The following is a 20,510-nucleotide window of genomic DNA, read 5'->3' as shown; positions in this document are numbered from 1 at the left end:
AAAGGGAAAGACGACTTCCCCGCAGCAAAGGCTTAGCCAAAGCCCACTTCTGAAAGATGCTAGATCCCTTCATGGGCAAATGCTGCCATTATTGTAATTACTATTGTATCGTTCACCAGCATAGAACGGACAGAGCACAACTGTACTTTGAAGAAAAGGGCACCCTCAAAACAGTGCCTTCCCAGCCTTCCGAATCACCTCAGCTGTGGGAAGCCAAATGGAATGCCTTCACAGAAGGTGGCCCATTGAGAGTTACAGGTCAAATTTAAGACTGGTGTATGGCTGATGAGAGGGAAGGGGTTTGAGTAGGAAGCAATTTCAAAAGAAAAAATACAGAGGAAGAGAAAAAAATATGATATTGAAGACCAAATTGTTATTCAAAGTCAGTTTATTAGTATTCAAAGTCAGTTTCCTGGTCCCCATTAAAACTGAATTTTTCCCCAAGGTCTTGATGGCCTTTGAATTGAAAGCCTTGCTTTGTGGAACCCTCCAGAAACCAGATGAAACACTTTTAGATAAGCCTTATAGTACAATTGATGTAAGAAAATAAATGGTAGTTTTTAGAGTCCGCGTTGTTGATCTGTTTTCCTTGGGATCTTAGTATATTAAACATATTAATGTCTGCCTGGGGGAAGACATCCCACATTCCTTCTCTCATTGTTGACATGACTGAGATCGGTGGTAGGCTGGGAAGAAAGGAAAGCAGCTCTCTCATGCCAAGGTATGATTCCACAAGTGGAGTCAGCTCCACATGCCTGGTGCCTGGGACCTGTGAAATTGTATGGGGCTGGGTACTTAGAAGAGCATGGAACTTGGTTTGATGGTCTGTTGTCATTATCTTGCAATCACTAAAAATGTTCAACAATAGGCTCCATGTTTTCATTTTGCATGGGCCCCCCAGATTATGTAGCTAGTCCTGTCCACAAGAGTATTACTCTTAATACACTGATCACAAGGGCAATCAGAAATGAGAAATGTTAGCCCTGATCTAGATCATTAGAAAGGAGAACCTCTAGAAATGTGGTTCTAGAGGTACCAGTACATGCTGCATGATTTTCTTGGTACATATTTCTTAAAACTATTTTAAAATGGGCATGAGAAAAGGCAGTGATTCTGTATTAGAAACATAATCAGGTGCATAAAGATAGAGCCAGAGCCAAACTGGAATTTCTGATTGACCTCCCCACACCACCCTGTTTTGATCACACCATAATTTTAACTGAAAGTATAATATAACTTGGAGGAGGATCTCTGTAATGCCTTCTTCATCAGTTGAAGTGGGGTGGGATAGACTTTCCCTGTCCACGCATTATCAAGAGCTCCCTGATAGGAGAGACTCCCGTGACTACCAATGGAGACATTTCCATTCAACTGCAGGTAGATTTGCCCTCCTGTGAGACCTGGCACTCAATGAGAAGGGCACTGCAGAGAGGAACCCTGGTGTCAACAGTCACTAACAACCGTCTGCCTCGCCTCCTGTCCCAGCTGAGGCTGCAGCTGCTGCAGGGAGTCCCAGCACAGCGCCCCCATGATCATGTTCTTCTCTATTATGTACAATTATCCTCCATGACTTCTTAGATGATGGCAGAGAACTGTGGCTTGAATCCAGATTTACTGATGCAATTTATTATGAGCTTCTGAGGGGGTAAACAGAGTATTGTATATGAGTTCACTGAAATCACCGGATTGGGTTTGTCCATCCCCCGCCCACTCACCTTTTTTTTTCTTTTTTGTTAGATCTAAATGTCAAAGACATTAGTAATATCTCAGGGCCTATGAATCAGGAAGTAAAATATAAAACAGCCATGTTTTCAGGTAGGCCACGTGATGCTATGTTTATACAGCACATATTTTTGGTTGTTTGATTTCAGCATTGTATCTGGAAAATACACCGTACACATTTATTTTCACAGATAGGGGTCTATTTTCTTTGCAGAACAGGTGCTTAACTCCCATTAGCAAAAATTGAAGTTATGCAAATCCAACCAAAGACAGAAGAGACCCCTTCTTATTATTTGGCTGTAGTTTTTATTCTATTTGTGCTTTGAAAAGCTACAAATAAACAGTTCTGAAATCTAAAATTTTAAAACTGAGCCTAGCCCTTGATTAAATTTTGAGAAATCCCTAAACTATAGGGATGCCACAAGTTTGGGGTCCCATTCAATTAATGAAATATGAGGAAGACAACAAGTCATAGATTAACTCCAAGTATAACCTGAAAACATTGGGTGTGTTAGAACACATAAAGAGCTCTTAATCATTGTTGGATTTTTTTTTCTCCCCAATGATGTGTGAACACACATATTTTAAAGAAGTGAAAATAAAAATTACTCACTGCCATGGCCCTTTTACTGAATAGCAAGATTTTCTGTATATACGAAGCTGGTCTTAACAGCGCATGGGCCAGTGAGTATAGAATTATTCACGTGTCCTGATGATTGATAGTCAGCCTATCTACCTGTCTTTCTTGCAGATGTGTTTTATAGAAAGCCCGCTGCCATTGTTAATGCTTCAGTGCTGTCACACAGATGCGGCTGTCATAAATATCCCCTAACAACTATGTTTGCTGCTTATCTGAATTAGTTAGAATGCTGTTTGCAGCTCCAGTTTTGAAAGAAGCAGTTTATCTTCCACCTCCTATTATTTCTTTTTCCATTAACCTCTTCCAGGGAAGATTTTGTTTTCAGTTGTTATAAATACATGTAGCTTTCAAATCCCTGATTATATTTTTATGGTAGTCAAATGATAAAATTCCAAAATAATTTTCAGCTTAGAGTAGGATTTGAAAAATAAATTGATAACTTAAAAATGGTGATTTGTGAGATGGATAAACTTTATCACCCTTGCTTTATTTGATATTCCATTGGCTAATTACCAAATAAAACATGTATGAATTTTTAAATTTAAATTCTTAACTTTGGTAGCATTACAAACAGCTTGTTTTATCTGATTGTTTAGAGGCTGAAAGAATACCAGTCATTGCATTACAAATTTCAATAAATACAATTCATTTGATATTCATTCAGATATTTAAATACCTTGACAATTTTTCCCGAAAGGAAAAACGCAGGTGAATACGAGATGTCATATTTTACTGCTAAAAAAAATAAACTGTGATTTTAAATATCCATTTTAATATATTTTAAAGCTGAAGTGAATAATTAGACTTAAAAGTCTATTTGGAATCCCAACAGAAAAACAGCCTGTGTGATGTACTTTAGAATGACGGTCAAGGTGTTGTATATAAGGACTATTAAAAAGGGCCCCCAACAGTTTTCACAGCCAGCAAGAATAAGAAGAAAAAGAAAGTGATTCCATGTACCGTTTCTCTTGCACTTCTAATAGCAGTTCAGTGTAGTAACATCTGATAAACTGCAAGCACTGGGAGTTAGAAAGGGTCTGAGTGACATAAAATAAATACAACACATTTATGGATTTTAAGTGGATTACACTTAAGCAGTAATTGTTTGCTTTGTGGAACTACTTCATATTTTCCAACAGAGCAGGAGACCCCGGTCTATTCTCATAAGAAGACTGGGACTTTAATATAAATAACCATCTTCCTTGGGAAGAGGGTATGCAGAACACAAAATAGGAAGTTAAACTGAGATTTGGGGATTCATTCAAACAAAAATCCCTTATTGAAAAAAGAACTGCATTTGAAATCAGCCAGTTATTGTGATTTCTGGAGGCTGTTATCCCCTGATCAAAATGAACCTGCCAGCCTGGCTGAGCTTTGGCAGCCTCCAGAAGAGAGCAGAGCTGGTCTCAACCACGTCCAGTTATGACAACCCAGGCACTGGTTTTTCTCATTAAGGGAGCAGGGCAGGAACTTGCTAGTTTCTCGAAGGTCTTTGTAAGTACTGGCTTATTCTTTGATGGAGAAACAATATTAGTTTCTTTAGCGGATGCTAATTATTTCCTTTGGCTTTCCTTCTCTGGAAGGAAAAGATAGGCATAAATTCTTCCATGATGTGAAATGTCCATATAAAAGCAGAATATCCAAATACCCAGTTCTGTCAATAGTATCTAGATATTTTATAATTCAGAAACAAAAAGTCGGGATTTCCACTGGATTTTTCAGATTTTTATCTGATTGTTAGTGTTATGGCCACAATGCTGAGCAGTTAAGTCACAGAGCACAAAAGCATATTTGTATGGGCAGATTTGGGGTGCTAATAAATATAATTATATGAAATCAGCCACTTTGAAATAATGTATTAATTCAGTACTTTGTCATAATAAATTACATATGTTTGAAAAAAATAATTGTGGTAAAATGTATGATTGTAATTTTAGTATTAACTTGATTTCTCCTGGGAAAAGTGCTTAATTTTAAAAAGAAAAGAAAAGGTGCTATTAATTCCAATTAATGTTATAATTACTCATCTTATAGTGAATGTAGTAGCAGTGGCTTTCATTTTGATAATGATACGTGTAAAAGACCATGATTAGACTAATTATTATATAAATAGTGTGCTTATTCAAATAGCATTAGTTTATGAAAATGGACGTAAAGGATTAATACTTTTTCAAGCAAATTTTTTTCTGAATTGATATAAAAATACTTACAACTTTTATGAGGTGGTTGATTAAATGAAAAGAAAGCCCTAATATCTAATTTTGTAAAAACCAATTAATGTGTGTATAGTAATTTGCAATATTCACTGAAATTCATATATTCTCGTTTTGGTGATAAATGGCCTATGAATATAAACCTACTGAAACAAGAATCAGTTGTATAATTAATCATCTTTATGATTCTTCTGTGGTTTCAAACTGTCATTTTCAATAGCAGTTTGGATTCTGAAGCAGTCATTAATTATAGTGTTAATTTTTTTAATGGCTGACAAAATTGTGTTTGGTTTTAGAATTTCAAAACTGCTAAATTTTATCTTGAAAAATTGCCTCTTAGAACAGTAGCCTCAAATCACAGCTTAGAAGGCCCAGTATAAAGTTGTCCAATCATGTGTGGATCTAAACTAAACACTGGTCTGTATAGAAAGGGATCATCAATTATTTTTTACAAGTATTTGTGTGCTGCTATTAGCATATTTAAATTATAATATGAAATTAATTGTGTTCTTATTTGTGTTTATGTATAAATATTTATATGCCGTGTAGATTGGATTGCTAAGTGAGATAGTGAATGAATCATTACATTTGGCTTTCAAGGAAAGTTTACACGAATCTTTGAAAATGTCAGGTATCAGAACATCTTTTAAATTTTAAAACATCAATTATTTATTGTTTAAGGAAAATGCAAGCTTCTAACATCGTAGAAGAAATTTTGCCTTTTACTTTGAAGCTACTGGGTAGATAAAATTACTCCGTGGCCCTTTCTCCTGCTGACCAGCTAGTTGTTTTTCAGTATTTAGTTAGATTCAAACTTTTGTTTTTATTGGTCCCAGAAATAAGTTTTCTCAGATGGAAGGCAAATGCCTTCTAGTATTATAAAGAGAAAGGACCACTTTGACTACTCATGTTGGTAACCCTGCTTTGGCAGTCACATGCATGGATGGTTATTCTCACCTTTGGAATGAGGCATCCACAGAAGCATGTAAAGTGTGGGCTGGGAATATAGCTCAGCTGGTAGAGTGCTTGCCTTGCATGCACAAGGCCCTGGGTTCAAAATACCCAACAAAACCACCAAAAAAAAAAAAAAAAAGCATGCAAAGTGTCAGAAGAGGCTAACATCGTCAAACACAGTGCTTGGCACATAATAGGCACTCAGTAAATATTTGATGGGAGAATGAATGATTCACAGGTGACAATTTGGGAGAAAATGAAGCGAAAGTTTAATTGTTTGAAGCATTCAGAATGCAGTCTCCAAGTTCACTATAGATTGAGGGACAGGGGAAAATTCATTTAACTACATTTGCACAAAAAAAGCATATTTAGAAAATATATTTTGAAAAGGGTACTTATCCTTCCTCCTCAGTCTTTATCCCAGTCTCCCTCCCCTCCTGTGCTTTTAAAAGTGAGCAATTGGCCACTAGAGCAATGAAAGCATAACAGTTGATTCAAACAGTTGTCAAACCACTGGAAAAAATGCTTCCTTTTCATTGTGCTTTTTTTGGACACTATAGATATGGTAAATCATGAACTGCATTATAAAAATACCTCTTTTATGCCCAAACATTCAGTAGGAGGGAATGACATTTCTTTTATTACCTTGGTAAATGTTTTTAAGGTGTTTAGCAATAAGCCTTCTTTTTGTCAAAACTGCTTAGATGCAGTGGTTGCTAGGAATTTACTAGAAAACCTATAGTTAATAATATCAAGAAAGGAACGGAGAGATGGTTAGTCAGCTAATAGGACAGATCGTCTTGAGTAGCACATGCTTTTTCTTTTTCCTGCCATTTTCTTGATCTTTTGTGCTATGGGAAAAGGGGTAATTGAAGTTTAGAAAGTTTCTTTTCCATCGTTGCTCCTCAGCCACTGTTTTTCGTGTTTTCTTCATCTTTTGAACCAAGAAATGAATTATGCCAAGTGATAGGGAAAAAAATAATTATGCTTAAAAAATATGAACAGAGATATCTTTTAAGTCTCAGCAAATTAGCTCTTTCTTCTTCTTCTTAGCTTTTTTTTTTTTTTCCTCTCTCTTCACAGGTAAAAACGCCGGAATTTTGACAGGTTTTTTAGATTGCTAAATTTTAACATGAAGAGTATGTTTAAATGTTAATTTCTTAAGGTAGTGTTTAAAGTATTAATTTCCTTGGCTATTTACTGGGTTATTGAAATTGATATAGACCCATACTTTTTTACTATTTACTTTGTCTTTTATGTCCTACTTTCATTTCTTACCGTAATTAGGTGGTAATGGATTTTTTTTTTAAAAGTGTTATTCTAAGAATCATGCAGTAAAAATAAATTGCTCATTTAAAGACACAGGGAAGAGACTTTTGGCAGAGGGGTCTCAAGCTTCATGAGTCTATGAGGGTTCCCTTAGGTGGAATTTTCACATGAAAACAAATTCAAGAATAGTCAGATACCATCCGGGTGTAATAAATTAGAGCTCTCCTGAGTTTTCCCCGAAATTTTAACCTATCATCTGGAAATGGCAGCCTCTGCAGAGCAGAAACTTGTGTGACTCTTGCTTTCTCTATTCTCTGAAACTGCTCTAAATACAAAGTTACCACATAGTATATCTTTTTGTGGTGGAACCCTGTAGTACATTTACGCCCTCTGTATACTGCGTTCTGGCTCAGGATTCTGGTCGGTGGTTTCATCCATTGTTAACAGTGATGCTAGACTCTCCGGAGAGTTAAATACAGTGGAGCTGTATTTATGGGAGGCCGGGATGCTTGGCCGTTCCTGCGGCTGTTTCATCGCTTATTACCTCCCACTTTGCTCCCATCTGTGTGTGTGGCAAAGGGAATTGTCCTAAAAAATACAGGCTTCCTCTGAACACAGGCGTGCATTTGTGTATCAGTAAATCAACAGTCTCCTGAATTTGGGTGACATTAATAATTGTACTTTTTATAAAGCTTTTAGAGCTCAAAAGGGTTTAACAGTCGTTCGGTGGGAACTGACACAACGCTTCCACCGTCTCTGTAAATGCGTTAAAAGAGAATAGGTATTAGAATGAAAAGGTAATTTGTAAGATATCTTTTTAACAAAAAACTTGAATGTTTAGGTTAACACAGAAGATGGATTTGTTATGTATCTGTTCAGAATCAATGCTCAGCATAATAGTCCCCCGGACTTTTTTTTAAAATGAATTCATTTAATTGAAAGATTACAAAGATGCCGATGAACCGCATATCCCTGGAATATTTATCTCGAAACCTAGAGTCCTATTCACTTAATTTGTTTGCCATGGTTAATGTATCTGAGAAACCAAACTGAAATTACCGAATACTTTTCTAATGTCTTAATTATCCAAGATTTCTTGAAATTACCTACTTTAAACTAACCAATGCCTAAGCCAGATATTTTTACCATAAAAAATATGCATAGGGCTGGTAGGAGTTACTGCAGATACTGAAGCAATTTAAAATCACCTGCTGGGTACTATAAACTCTCAACAATTACTAAAAAACAAGGGAAGTTTGACTGAGGGACTGTTTAAAATGGTTAGCCAAGTTCTAATAAAGAAAGATGTGAATGGTATCTGTGTGTTTAACCCTGGTTACAAAAAGTCACTTCATTTTTTATAACAACATGTTCAGCTGTTACCAAGCCTTATAACTTGAGGTGAATGAAACATAGAATCCTGCTGTAGGAAGTGCCATAACAAAGAAATAGCTAGATTAGGATGTATTGATCATATGTGAAAAATAAAATATATGTATAGATATGAGTGTGTGTGTTTATACTTAAAAAGAATATTTATATTTTAATTAACTGGCAGAATTTCTCTTGTGATCTGGAAAAAAAAAAAAAAAAACTCTTTCCCTGTACCTATCTCATGAAAGTTAGCTATTATTAAAAGAATGACTAAGAAATCATCTGTATGAGGTTTTTTTTGTTGTTATTTGTTTGTTTGTTTAGTTGTTGATGGACCTTTATTTTACTTATTTATTGTGGTACTGAGATTCGAACCCAGGGCCTCACACATGCTAGGCAAATGCTCTACCATTGAGCCCCAACCCCAGCCCCTGTATGAGTTTTTAAGAACTAAAATGTAGTAAAACATAAGGGAAATTTTCTTTTTAAAAAATGCAACTCTACATAAGTGAAAGAAGAAAATGGGAGAAAGTAAAGAGGGAGAGGAGCCAGAAAAAAAAGAAAACAAATGGCAGGAGAATAAATATTAAGAAGGAAAAATAAGAAAACAATATCATTTATTTAGAGTTTATCATCTGCCAAGCGCTGTGCTAAACTTATTGAGCATTTTGTGTTAAGCTTACTGGGATTTTTTTGTTTGTTTGTTTGTTTGTTTGTTTGTCTTATCTGATGTTCAAAACAGTGGTAGAAAATAGGTCTTATAATTCCTTTCACACAAGCGAGGCAGTGAAGATCAGTATTTCCTGAGGAAACACAGAAAATAAGTTGCAAAACTGGTTAAAAAAAAAGAGAGAGAGAGAGAAGAGTGGAAAAAAAATGATCTGATTGCTATCTAAGGTGGAAAAAGTCCACCCTGATACAGTTCTCAAAATCTAGTTATTACACATTCTGTGCCCCCTGTTAGGTACCCAAGAAGCCCAGGCATGACACCCAGTGGCCTGACAGATTTGTCGCAGAAGGGGGTGGGGGCGGGATACATCCAGAGGTCCCTCAGTGGGAGAGGTGGGTACAGATCCATGATGCAACCTCACAAGTACTAGGAGAGGGGAGCAGCTAATGTGGTCCATTTTCATGAAATTTTTTTACACGATTTCTGTATTTTTGCTTTTTATTTTCAACCTTTTGTCTCCCAAGACTCTTAGAAGGTTAAATAAAGTCCTTAGAGTCTTTTAGCAGGTGTCTTGAAATTCATTACCTGCCTGCCATTCTGCCCTGGAATGCTGGCCATTCTCAAAGGGTGAGGTCCTTGATTGCCCCACACAAATATGTGAAAGTTATGTGGCCTGAATCAGACCACGTAGATCCCTCGACTTCCCTTTTCCACCTGTTAAAGACAGGTCCCTTACCCTTTTCCTTAACATCCCCCTCACAATCAGAATTAATTGTTAAAGAAAGAAAAAAAATTAAGCCAGAAAAAAATGTTGTAGAACTGATATGCATGATCCATCCAGATCCTTTTCAGGAACCCGTTTCATCTGAGTGACAGTTTAAAGAAAAAGAGTGCCTGACTCTTGCATGCTGGCCTCGTAGCAGTTCTTCACTTAGATTACCTTTCTCGTCCTCTCACATCTCTGTTGATAAATGGCCAGACGTCATCATCCCCATTTTATAATTGAGGCATTGAGAGGTTAAGTGCTTGACCATTGCCAGCCACCAAGATGAGAGCAGGACTCAGGTCTCCTGTCCAAATCTGAGGTTCATTTTGCTGCCTCCTTATGGCCAAATTGCTACCTCAGTAACTACCCTTGGCCTTCATTCCCTTGGCTGTAAAAAATAGGGTCATACCATATCTATAAAAGATGGTCGCTCTTAGAGCTAAGATTTTATTATCTCAGGAAGCAGATCCCTGAATGCTTTTGGCATTAAAATGCTTTATACATTTAGCAAAAAGGAAAAAGAAAAAAACATTAGAAAAGAGTCATCTAACAGGGGGTGGACTGGCTGTTGGTGAACTCTGTTCTAAGAAGCAGTGGGAAACTATGAGTCATCCCCGACCTCTGATGTGACTTTAGCAGATGAATCTGAAGGCAAAAAAATGTTTCCAGATCCACTTTGACTCAGAACAATGTTGGACGATTTTTCTAAGTTCGTTTTCTTTAATGGCGTTTCTTTGATTTAACTGTGGGTCATTTTCCTCCCATCACTTCACATCTATTTTTAATTGATTGAAATTATTCATCACCCTCAGAAACTTGTGAATATTTTTTCTATCACAAATGTAAATTGTTTAGAAATTATTCTGAATTATGATGTTCGGTGGGGAAAATCCATAGCCTTGCTTGGATGCTCTAGATTTAGATTTTCATGCTTTAATAGAAACTCAGAGAGAGGCTGAAACAGTGAGATTAGCATGCCATTTCCCTCCCCGCTACTTGGTACACAACGGATATCAGGAAATGTTGCAGTGGTTACTATAGGAAGGCACATTTTAGGCAATTCATTTTCTGAGCATTGGATAATCTTAAAAAAAAAAAAAACTATGCCAGTATTTACACATTTTGATCTACAAGAACATCAGAGTTTTTGCCTGTGTTTCCTAGTTATCATATTCTGAAAAGATTTACTGCTATGTCTTTACTTCTGACACTGTGCCTGGCATACAACTGTTGCTTAATCAATGCTGATTGAGTATTGAATATATTTGTGTGCTATCTAGGACACAAGAGCAGTCTCATTCTTTAACATGAACAAAGGTTTTTCCTATTTGATGAGTAAGGTGCTATTGGATTAAAAGCCTCCTAGGGAAAGTTTCAAGTGCATTTATGCCCTTGAGCCTCTTCCTCACCTTTTCTAACCAGAGAGTACCAGGCAGGAAGAATTGCCAAGGGGAGGACAGTCCTGTCCAAACAGATTCCCTTCACAGTCATAGATGTAAAGTGACAAGAATGGCCTTCTTGTGTGTCAGGACACCTGTTTGGCCTTACCTACAAGTAATTCAAATGCCAAAAATTATTACTCTGAGTGTGGAAACAGGCTGTGAATGCACATTCACACATTCAAGCTATGATTATACTTAAAGTGCTTCCTGATGGTGATATTTAATTCTAAAAATGGGGAAGTCTGCAGTTTGCCTTCTAAATTTAACATTACAATCATCTTGGGTTATTTTTATAGTCAACTAAATGAAAAAGCATAATCGGATGAGGTAGTAAATGTACTCCAAGTTTCTAGAAGCAAGTGTGTTTTCTTCATGTTACATTCTAGAATTGGATATGTGTGAACTAACATTTTTTGTGAAGTTTATGATGTTCTAGAGAGGAAAAGACTTGGCAACACAAATTTGCTTAGAAAAATGAGCTATTAATATATTGACAAGCTACATGAAACTTTAGCAAATCAAAAAGAAGACATGTGTGAATACTGTGAAAATGTTTGTGATAATGAATCTGCATTTTTTTAAAGAGAGAGAGAGAATTTTTTAATATTTATTTTTTAGTTTTCTGTGGACACAACATCTTTATTTTATTTTTATGTGGTGCTGAGGATCAAACCCAGTGCCCTGCACATGCCAGGCTAGTGTGTTACCGCTTGAGCCACATCCCCATCCCAGTGAATCTGCATTTTAAAGGGATTTGTTAGTAGAATAGTGTCAGTATTGCCCCAATGGAAAAGGCCAAATTATAGTTTGATTTCTGGGTTATTTTTGTATTTTGTTGTCATTGTTGTTATTTTGTTAAACAGAAATATTTAAATTTGATAATGTTTACTCTTGAGAAGTTAGATGTGCACTTTTATCTAGCGAAAATGATTTTCAGTTCTGTCCCATAACGTATCTGGACACATATTCAAGCCTCAGTGTTTCATAATCTTTACTAGGGTTATTTCTTAATAGTCCAGCCCTTACTACTACATGAAACTATATAAACACATTTAGCCATTTTCTTGTTTCAGGATATAATTTCTGTACCTTGCTATGGGCAAAACATTGCACAGGGTATCGTATGTTAATTTAAACTTCTTGCTTGTTAACCAGTAATACAATTTCATATTTGGGAACCAAACTCAGCTCTTTATGCTACGTGTATCAGTTAATATTATACCTTTTCCTTAATATTTAAAACTATATGAAAATCTGAGGTACCTTAGCTTTTGCTTTCTTCTTACCTTTTATGAGAAAAGGTTACAAATGTGTTATTATGGGACTTTTGTCTCTCCTTAGGTTTTTTTCTTTCTTGTAAGGCTTGGTCGGGTGTTGGAGGAGGGAAAAGAAATTGTGGGTCTATTCTTTCATGTCAATATAAGATCAACCCTTGGCTGCTTGTGCTTTGGGTTAGCTCTTTTCTGTCTTTTATTTGGGGGGCTTCATTTCTGCAGTGCAGTATTATTTAAAATTGAAGAAAAAAATGAAGAATAGTGAAACATACAAAAAGAACTCAAAGTGGGGGAAATGGAATATGCAAACAGGTTAACCATGTCATTTAATACTATTGTAAATTTCTGTCATTGCTGAAAAGAAATTTAAATTCATTTCAATACCTAGAGAAGTATTTAATTATTCAAAACTTTATTCATGTGAATATAAATGAGAGTTCTTGTTGGTATAGAATTTCTCAGAATAGGTCCAAGAACTTACTTCCCCACCTGTATATCATTTACAGAATAATATTCTTGAAACATTTAACCTCCATACTAGAACACTAATTTAAGGACATACTTTAGATAACAACATCACCACTCTCCAGTAAGTTTCCTTGGACAGATAGTATCTGAGAATATAACTCCTTCTAATAAAAACTTAAAGTTCCAATCATCTGTCTCTGTGTAGTGGGTAATTTTCCAGCTGTAGAAGTGATCAAAATGTTCAGATTTATTTTCTTTTTTTAATTTTTAAAAATGGATGTTGATTGCAGTGAATATGTTTTTAATGTTTATGGAATATATGTATAGCATGTGTGATACAGGTATGTAGATGGATTGATTATACCATCTTAGAGAGTAAAACTCCAAGAAAATGACTATAATGTCCAAATCAATTTTATTCTATATGAAATCCTTCAGACTTCTACTCAATTCTATTTTTCATCTTCAAATAATTTTCTTTTCTATTGCAAACACTTGCCTGATATCTTTAAGCAATTTGGTTTTGGAAGTTATGTAGAGAAATCATTATCTGTTAAAACTTCATATGTTCACTTTTCATTGGGGGGGAGGGTGTTTAATTCTCTCCTCACTGAATTATACACAGTAGAAGATATTATTGGGGAAATTTTCTAAATCTGCCTTTTTGGCAAATCAGTATAGCATAATGGCTAAGATCCAGATACTGGAACCATAATGCCCTGGCACGATATTTGCTAAATATGCAATCTTGCTAAAATTATTTAATCTTTCTGTGCCTCAATTTCTTCCTCTTATAAAATCAGCTATCTTACTCTACATTTGTAGGGTAAAATTATTATCCCTAGGATTGCTGTGAGAAACGAGTTAATATATGTAAAGTACTTAAAACAGAACTCCTGGTAAATGCTGGTTTGTAATACAATTATTCATAGTTATCATTAAATTAAGTCTTGCTGGAAACACCCAACAGCACAAAAATACATCAAAGCAGAAAAATTTCTGTGTATATTGTAAGCTATTCTTTTGCCATGTATATTAACACATTAAGAAAAAGATCAATAGCATTGACTAGAAAGAAAAGACCACAGTTATTTCGAAATCTTGGTTAATAATGCATTTTTCATTTGCTGGGTTCAATCCAAGTCTGACCTTCTTATGAAGAAGTTTCATTACTAAAAATGCTTTAATGGGGCTGCTGTAATTGTATAGTTAATGTAAGTTTTTAAAAGTTCGATAAATTCCATGAGTGATTTTGCTTCTAAGAGTGACATTATTCTCTCATGTTAGGTTAAGAGCAACACTTCAGTTGCCACTTGATTCAAAGAAAAAGAATATTTGGTTTCCTTTACATTCCAAGGGAAATGTCTGCTTTAGGAGGAGCCGCCACTCGGGCATCTAGGCTTGCAGATGTAAAGATATCTTATTCATCGTTTCTTCATTGATTTGCTTTGCAGCTGGCAGTTCCCCACAATGATGAATGGACTCGATTCGCCAGGACCCTGGTGGAGATTCGTGCTAACAGAGCTGATAGCGAGGAGGAAGGCGCTGTTGAGTTATCTGCCTAGTGGGTTTGAGCCGGCTTCAGCGCATCCGTTTCCCCTGCTAGAGAGTTCAGCATCTGCAGTCAAGCCCATTGTACTGTATCCGTGTCCATTCAGTATCAGTATTGCCGTGATATTCTGGGTGCCATATTGTGCCAGCTTTGCTCCAAGTATTCCAAATGTATCCCACCATGATTTCCACTGACCTGAAATTCACCAGAGCATTTCTACCTTTATATTTCTGTCTCAAAAAAGAAGGGGGTGAGGGACCTTTACGGGTTTAGTTGTTGCCTTTTAACTACTTAGTAGCTGTATTTAATAGCTGGAAACCTCTGGTTAAATTTGTGCTTACATGCACTTCTGGCATAGTCCTATTAAATCCATATGAAGCCAGATATGATTGGGTGCAGATGTGGTATGCCTCATGATATGGTACAGGGCCAAAGACTTGAGATGTGGTGTTTTACATGGTGACTCACATTATGAATGGATTTACTAAAAGAACATTGCTGCTCCTTATTTATTGTAGTGTGCTGCATGGAACATATTTATTTGAAAGCATTAAAATAAACGATCCTAGAGCATGTGCATAATGAGAGGACTGTATTCTCTCTGCTGCTGTTGAGGTTACATTAAGTTCCAAATAACAATTACAGTATGCCAGTTCCACTGAAAACACGAAGTCTTTAGAGGTTTGTTGTAGTGAACGGAATGGATTTTAATGCCTATTATTTCTAGGTACTTTAACAATATTTCAAATATAGTTGACCATTGATACTTGTCATTCAAGCTAATACAGTCCAACAAAAGTCTGTGGTTCCTAAATATGACATCAGTATTGCCAATAAAATGTTCTAAAGCAGGTCTGCACCAGTGTGGGTAAATCCTTGGCTTGGGGAAAGGCTGACTTGAATTCTCTGGTGACAAGGGTTGGGAATGATACATTAGGGCCATGTTAAAGATTGATCATGAGTTTATAGGCAGCCGACCTGGCTGGTCATAAACGTAGACTCCCAGTTTTACTTTTATGAGGGAATGTGTGTGGTTTTGGGGGAGGCTCTCCCTTGACTCCATCACCAAAGTCACCCTTGTCCAAAGACAATTTTAAACAGTGGAATAAGATGAGTTAAGATTAATACCAAATGTTCCACACATTTCTCTTATTTAAAAAATTCACACTAGAAAATGATGTTTATTACTATTGAACTAGGAATTATGTCTAAAAATGACTTTTTTTTTTTCAAAAGGTCACTTCATGCCTAGAGAGAATGAAATTAAATAGTGGCTAAACATTTGAAGACAGGGTTTCAGCATTTTAGGAAGAAAGTTTTCATTGATATTTTGTTTGTAGGGATTCCTTGAACTAAAATTTCTTTTATTTTCAAAATTATGATACACTTTTCACAAAGTGCTTCACAGCATCTACATATTTAAATTCTTTATAAACGAAAAATGAAATTTTGTGGATAAAAAATGAGTGTCTAGGCTGGGACTATATAGCTCAGTGGTAGAGCGCTTGCCTAGTACATGTGAGGCACATGTGAGGGTTCAATCCTCAGCACCACATAAAATAATTAATTAATTAATTAAAGATATTGTGTCCATCTACATCTAAAAGTATTTTTTAAAAAGCGAGTGTCTAAAATAGGTTTTAAAGTAATCTAATGAAAAGTGTTGCATAAAATTTCTCAAATATATATTAAAATACCTAAGAATAAATCCAAAGCCTGTGAGTTGTCTCTGTGGACCAAATTCTGAATGATATTTCAATGAGAGAAGCCAGCGAAAAGTACAAAGATCAGAGTCACTTTTAGGAGGCACATGAAATGCGACAAGCCTTTATGTGCTTCTATATCCCACTGGGTAGCTAGTCTCCAGGATGCTTCTTCAGGCTTTGCCCCTCAGATCCCACCTTGACCAGGGGCTGACCTTGTATAACTGATAGGACATGGGGTAAGTGATGCTACGTGGTTTTCAGAATGTCTTAGCCAGTTGGGACTTAGATGACATCGCTTAAACAACCAAAATTTATTTCTCACAGTTCTGGAACTGGGGAAGTTCAATATCAAGGCACCAACAGATCCAGTGACTGGTGAAGACCTTCTTCCTGGTTTGCACTGCAAACGGCATCTTCTCATTGTATGAGTAGAGAGATCATCTTTCATATCTTATAAGGGCACAAATATCATTCATGGGGGCTCCACCCCCATGACCAATTCCCTCCCAAAGACCCTGCCTCCAAAAACCATTTCTTTGGGGATTTAGGCTGTGAATTGAGGCAGCGGTGAGGGACATAAACAGCACAGGGCAAGGCTTAAGGGGACTTAGAGCTTCCTTCCAGCTTACTTGGCACACTCACTCTCGATCCAGCTCACAGCCATTGAAGTCATCCCAGCTGATGGCTCAGATGAAATGAACAACTCAAACTGCTTTATTCTGAAATCTCTCACCATGAATTTCATGACCAAGACCATGCTTCCTCCCACAGGCTTCCAGCTACGGCAGTGTGAGAGGGAAATTTAAGTGGGCCTGTACCAGGAAGACATGAGACTTCTCTGATGTATCATTAGCCCAAGGATTCCCTGTCAGCACAGCTAAAACTTTCTTAGAACTGTGCAGTAATTTGAAACTATGTGTAAAGTTTTTTCCTTCCTTATTCAGCATCTCTGGGAGTGGTGGTTTACCTCTGCAGGCCAGGGCTGATGGGAGGTGACACAGTTATTAAAATCCATGAGGACAAAAGGAACTCAGAGTAACAGTGGATGGTAATGGCAGTTAACAAGCAGAAGCCAGGAAGCCACCATCACTGTAATGGGGAACTAGGTCAGAGGAGCAGCCAAGGAGGCTTTTCCCATAGGATGTTGTGGGAATAATTAATAAAACATGGCATGCTTAGGGGAAAATATGCAGTGAAAAGGGTGTTGATGTCTGCCATGGAAACCATGAAGACAAGATTGAAGGAGCAGGAGGCTGAAGGCAGAATTCTGTGTTTATTACCCAGACCTGAACGATATTTCAGGCTAGAACCTATTGACTGAGAGGAGCTAGGTAGCTAGAAAGAAGGACACCATTGCAAATATATATTATGATGACCCCCCAAGTCCTTCTCCAAAGGGTGCTATGGCCATTTATTGAGGTGAACATACAATGTAGATGAGAAAAATCCAGATATCAATGAGTCCCAAATTCTATATTGGATATGGAATCTGAGTTCACATTGAAACTCTACTGGAGTGGTGGCTTATGGTGACCAGGTAATATAATGGAGCATTTACAAGTATGGGGGTCACAATGGCCCCACTGGGTAGATAGACTCAGTGATGGTCATTTCCCTAATCCTTGAGGGGCCAATTGAAATCGATATGACTGCAGGAGTTCCCCGGCCTTTGGGGCTAGAGCTCTCACAGGAGGGAAGGCTACTTGAAGATCTCTGAAACTGCTTCCCCTGGTGAAGAAAGAAAGTAAAAAGTATTACATCTCAGGGTCTGAGGAAGAGGATGGCAGAAATTAGTGCCACTCTAAGGACCTAAAAGATGTAGAGTAGTGGTCCCTGGAATATATATAGTTAAATACACCAGTCTAGCCCTTCAGAAACTGATGAGTACCAAGCAATATCTGTGTTTGCAGCTGCTTCTCCAGATGTGCTATCATTCTTAGAATAGATGGATAATTAATTTACAAATTAATGTTTCTCTAGTATATGGTCTGTGGCCATGGACGAATACATTCTTTTCCATGACAACTATGTAAAAAGAAATCGTTTGCACTCACATGGGAAGAACAATATTCATTTTCAGTTTTGCCTCAAGGATATGCCAATGTCTCCTCTTCTGCCATAGAATTCTGAACTACCTCACATTCAGAGTACATTACACTGCTGCATGCATCAGTTGCACCACAGTAATCAGGTAGGATAAGCAAAAGTTACCTAATGCACCAGAAATCTTGGTAAGACGTTTGTGCTCTAGAGAGTGGAAAATGAATTTGAGGATGATTTAGGGACCTGTTGTTACTTCAGTGAAGTTTTTTGGAATCCCACCATCCCTAATGGTTATGAGCATGCTGAGCTATCTCCTCCAAAGTCAAACTGCTTCAGGTTAGAATTCTCAACACAGAAGAAAGAACAGCACCCCGTAGGATTTCTTGGGTTCTGGAGTCAACACCTTCCATGTCTAAGGTTACTGCTGTAGCTTTGGGGGAATGGGAAAGGAATTTTCTGTAAGTCCAAACTGTAGCACAAAGAGCTCTTATTGGGCAACGCAACCAATGGGTGCCATGGAACTGGAAGTGTCAATGGTGAGAAAAGATGTAATATGGAAATTACAAGTGGCCTATGGGATTCGGGAGGAAGGCTTTGCCATCCAAAACAAAAATAGTAGCCCTCCTTTCACTAGGTATTGGTAGAAATGCGGTCCCTCACAACAGGATATGAAATTACCACGCATCCAAATGGCCCATTATAAGTTGGTCATGTCAGCACCACCAACTGACAAAATTGGGCAGACCTAGAAGAAACCCCTTTGTAATATGGAAATTGTATTTTGAGAGGTACATCTGAACAGAACCAGAGAGATGAATTAGTTGCATGACAAGATAGTCCAGAAGCCCACTAAATGCCACTAACCAGAATTTTACCAGCACCCCCCTCATGCTTGTATAAATTGGTTATATGTGAAGAGGGCAGGTTCTGTATGACCAGACAAAAGAGGAGGTAAAGGTCAGAGTTTGGTTTACAAATGGGTTGGTGAAAAATTATACTCCATTTGTATATGATGTATCAAAGTATATTCTACCTTCGTGTATAATTAAAACAAATTTTAAATTTTTTTTAAAAATGGGTTGGCTCAGTTTGTGGTGAAAGTTCAAAATGGATGAAGGCTACATTATACCCACATTCAGGAGTGGCTTAAAAGATAGTAAAGAGGCCCAGTCTTCTCAGTGAACAGATCTTTGCATTGTGCATCCCAGTCATCCACTTTGCATGAGAGAAGAGATGGCTGGAAGTGAAAACATTCACCTATTACCAGGCTAGCCCAAACCGTCATCTGTCTAGTAGTTCTTGTAATATAGCCTCCTCACTGGTCTCTCTCTCTCTCTCTCTCTCTCTCTCTCTATGCTTCCTCCTTTCACTCTTCCAGTCCCTTGTGGATAGAGTCACTATGAGTGACGCTGTTAGACGCTGAATTCCTCTGCTCAAAACACGCAGGTGCCTTTCACATCGCTTGCAGTAAAGTCAAATCCTTTTAATGGTCTGCAGTCCCAGTATGATTTGACCTTAACTCCCTCCGATCTTGTATCCTAGCTCTCTAATCTTAACTACCTGGGTCTTCTCACGCTTCCTTTGATACACCAAGCACATCCAATCATAGGGCCTCTGCACTGATTGTTTCTTCTATCTGGAATGCTGAAAGCATTGAGTTTATGAATCTTCATGCATGTATTTCAAAATTCCACCCTTTAATCTAACGAAGGTCATTCCTCTGACTGATTTTTCAATTAACTTTTTAATCTATGAAAGCAGTAAGCTGCCTGAAGGCCTAAGGTCAATGTCAATATGAAAAAGGTGTGGTTTAAAACTTCAGTACCAACCACAAAAACAACAGAAGATGAGCTTAAAAACCTCTGACGATCCCCAGCAGGAAAAGCACGTAGAGAATTAAAAATAATAGGTAGAATTAAAATGAGAAAAATTATGTTTTATATTTTTAGTGGGATATGATTTACATACACTAAATGCACAAATAATGTTTGCTGGTCAAGTTTAACAACTTTGTATACTCACGTAACCATCACATAAAACAAGATACAGAACATTTTAGTCAGCACAGAAAATTCTCTCATGGCCCTTTCCAGTAGCTGTTCTGATTTCTGCCATGACTTTCATGCCTGAACCTCATGAGCAAAATCATTCCATGTGTCCTATTTTATATCTGAATTATATTGACACTCATTTGCTCGATATATTTTTTACATTCGTTTGTGTGCTGAATATTTTGGTAACATATTCCTTTTTATTGCAGATTAATATGCCATTTTACAATTATGCTGCAACTCACTCATTAACCAGCTGATAACATTAGTGTTGTTTCCACTTTAAGGCCTTTTTGTCTAATATCAATATGAACCTTCATTAAAACTCAAATTCTTTTTGGAGGCAAATGTTTTCTTAGATAAACA

The 20,510-nt window shown here is 37.0% G+C and overlaps 1 protein-coding gene across 5 annotated transcripts in view; it reads left to right on the top strand.

The window, feature by feature from the left end:
- Positions 1–15,195, top strand: part of Dync1i1 (dynein cytoplasmic 1 intermediate chain 1) — a 296,210-nt gene extending 281,015 nt beyond the window's left edge. For all 5 annotated transcript variants that reach the window (XM_058572177.1, XM_058572178.1, XM_058572176.1 and 2 more), the window contains one exon: positions 14,247–15,195. In XM_058572177.1, the coding sequence (XP_058428160.1) occupies positions 14,247–14,357 (111 nt within the window). In that variant the 3' untranslated portion in view covers positions 14,358–15,195. The remainder of the gene's footprint in view (positions 1–14,246) is intronic.
- The last annotated feature ends 5,315 nt before the right edge of the window (positions 15,196–20,510 follow it).

The sequence above is a fragment of the Marmota monax genome, unplaced genomic scaffold (assembly GCF_021218885.2).
Source record: "Marmota monax isolate L192 unplaced genomic scaffold, Marmota_monax_Labrador192_F-V1.1 WCK01_AAM20220418_F8-fsc00144, whole genome shotgun sequence".
In the NCBI taxonomy this organism is placed as follows: domain Eukaryota; kingdom Metazoa; phylum Chordata; class Mammalia; order Rodentia; family Sciuridae; genus Marmota; species Marmota monax.
Note: the sequence above shows the minus strand (reverse complement) of the source record. Positions and strands in the feature narration are given on the sequence as shown.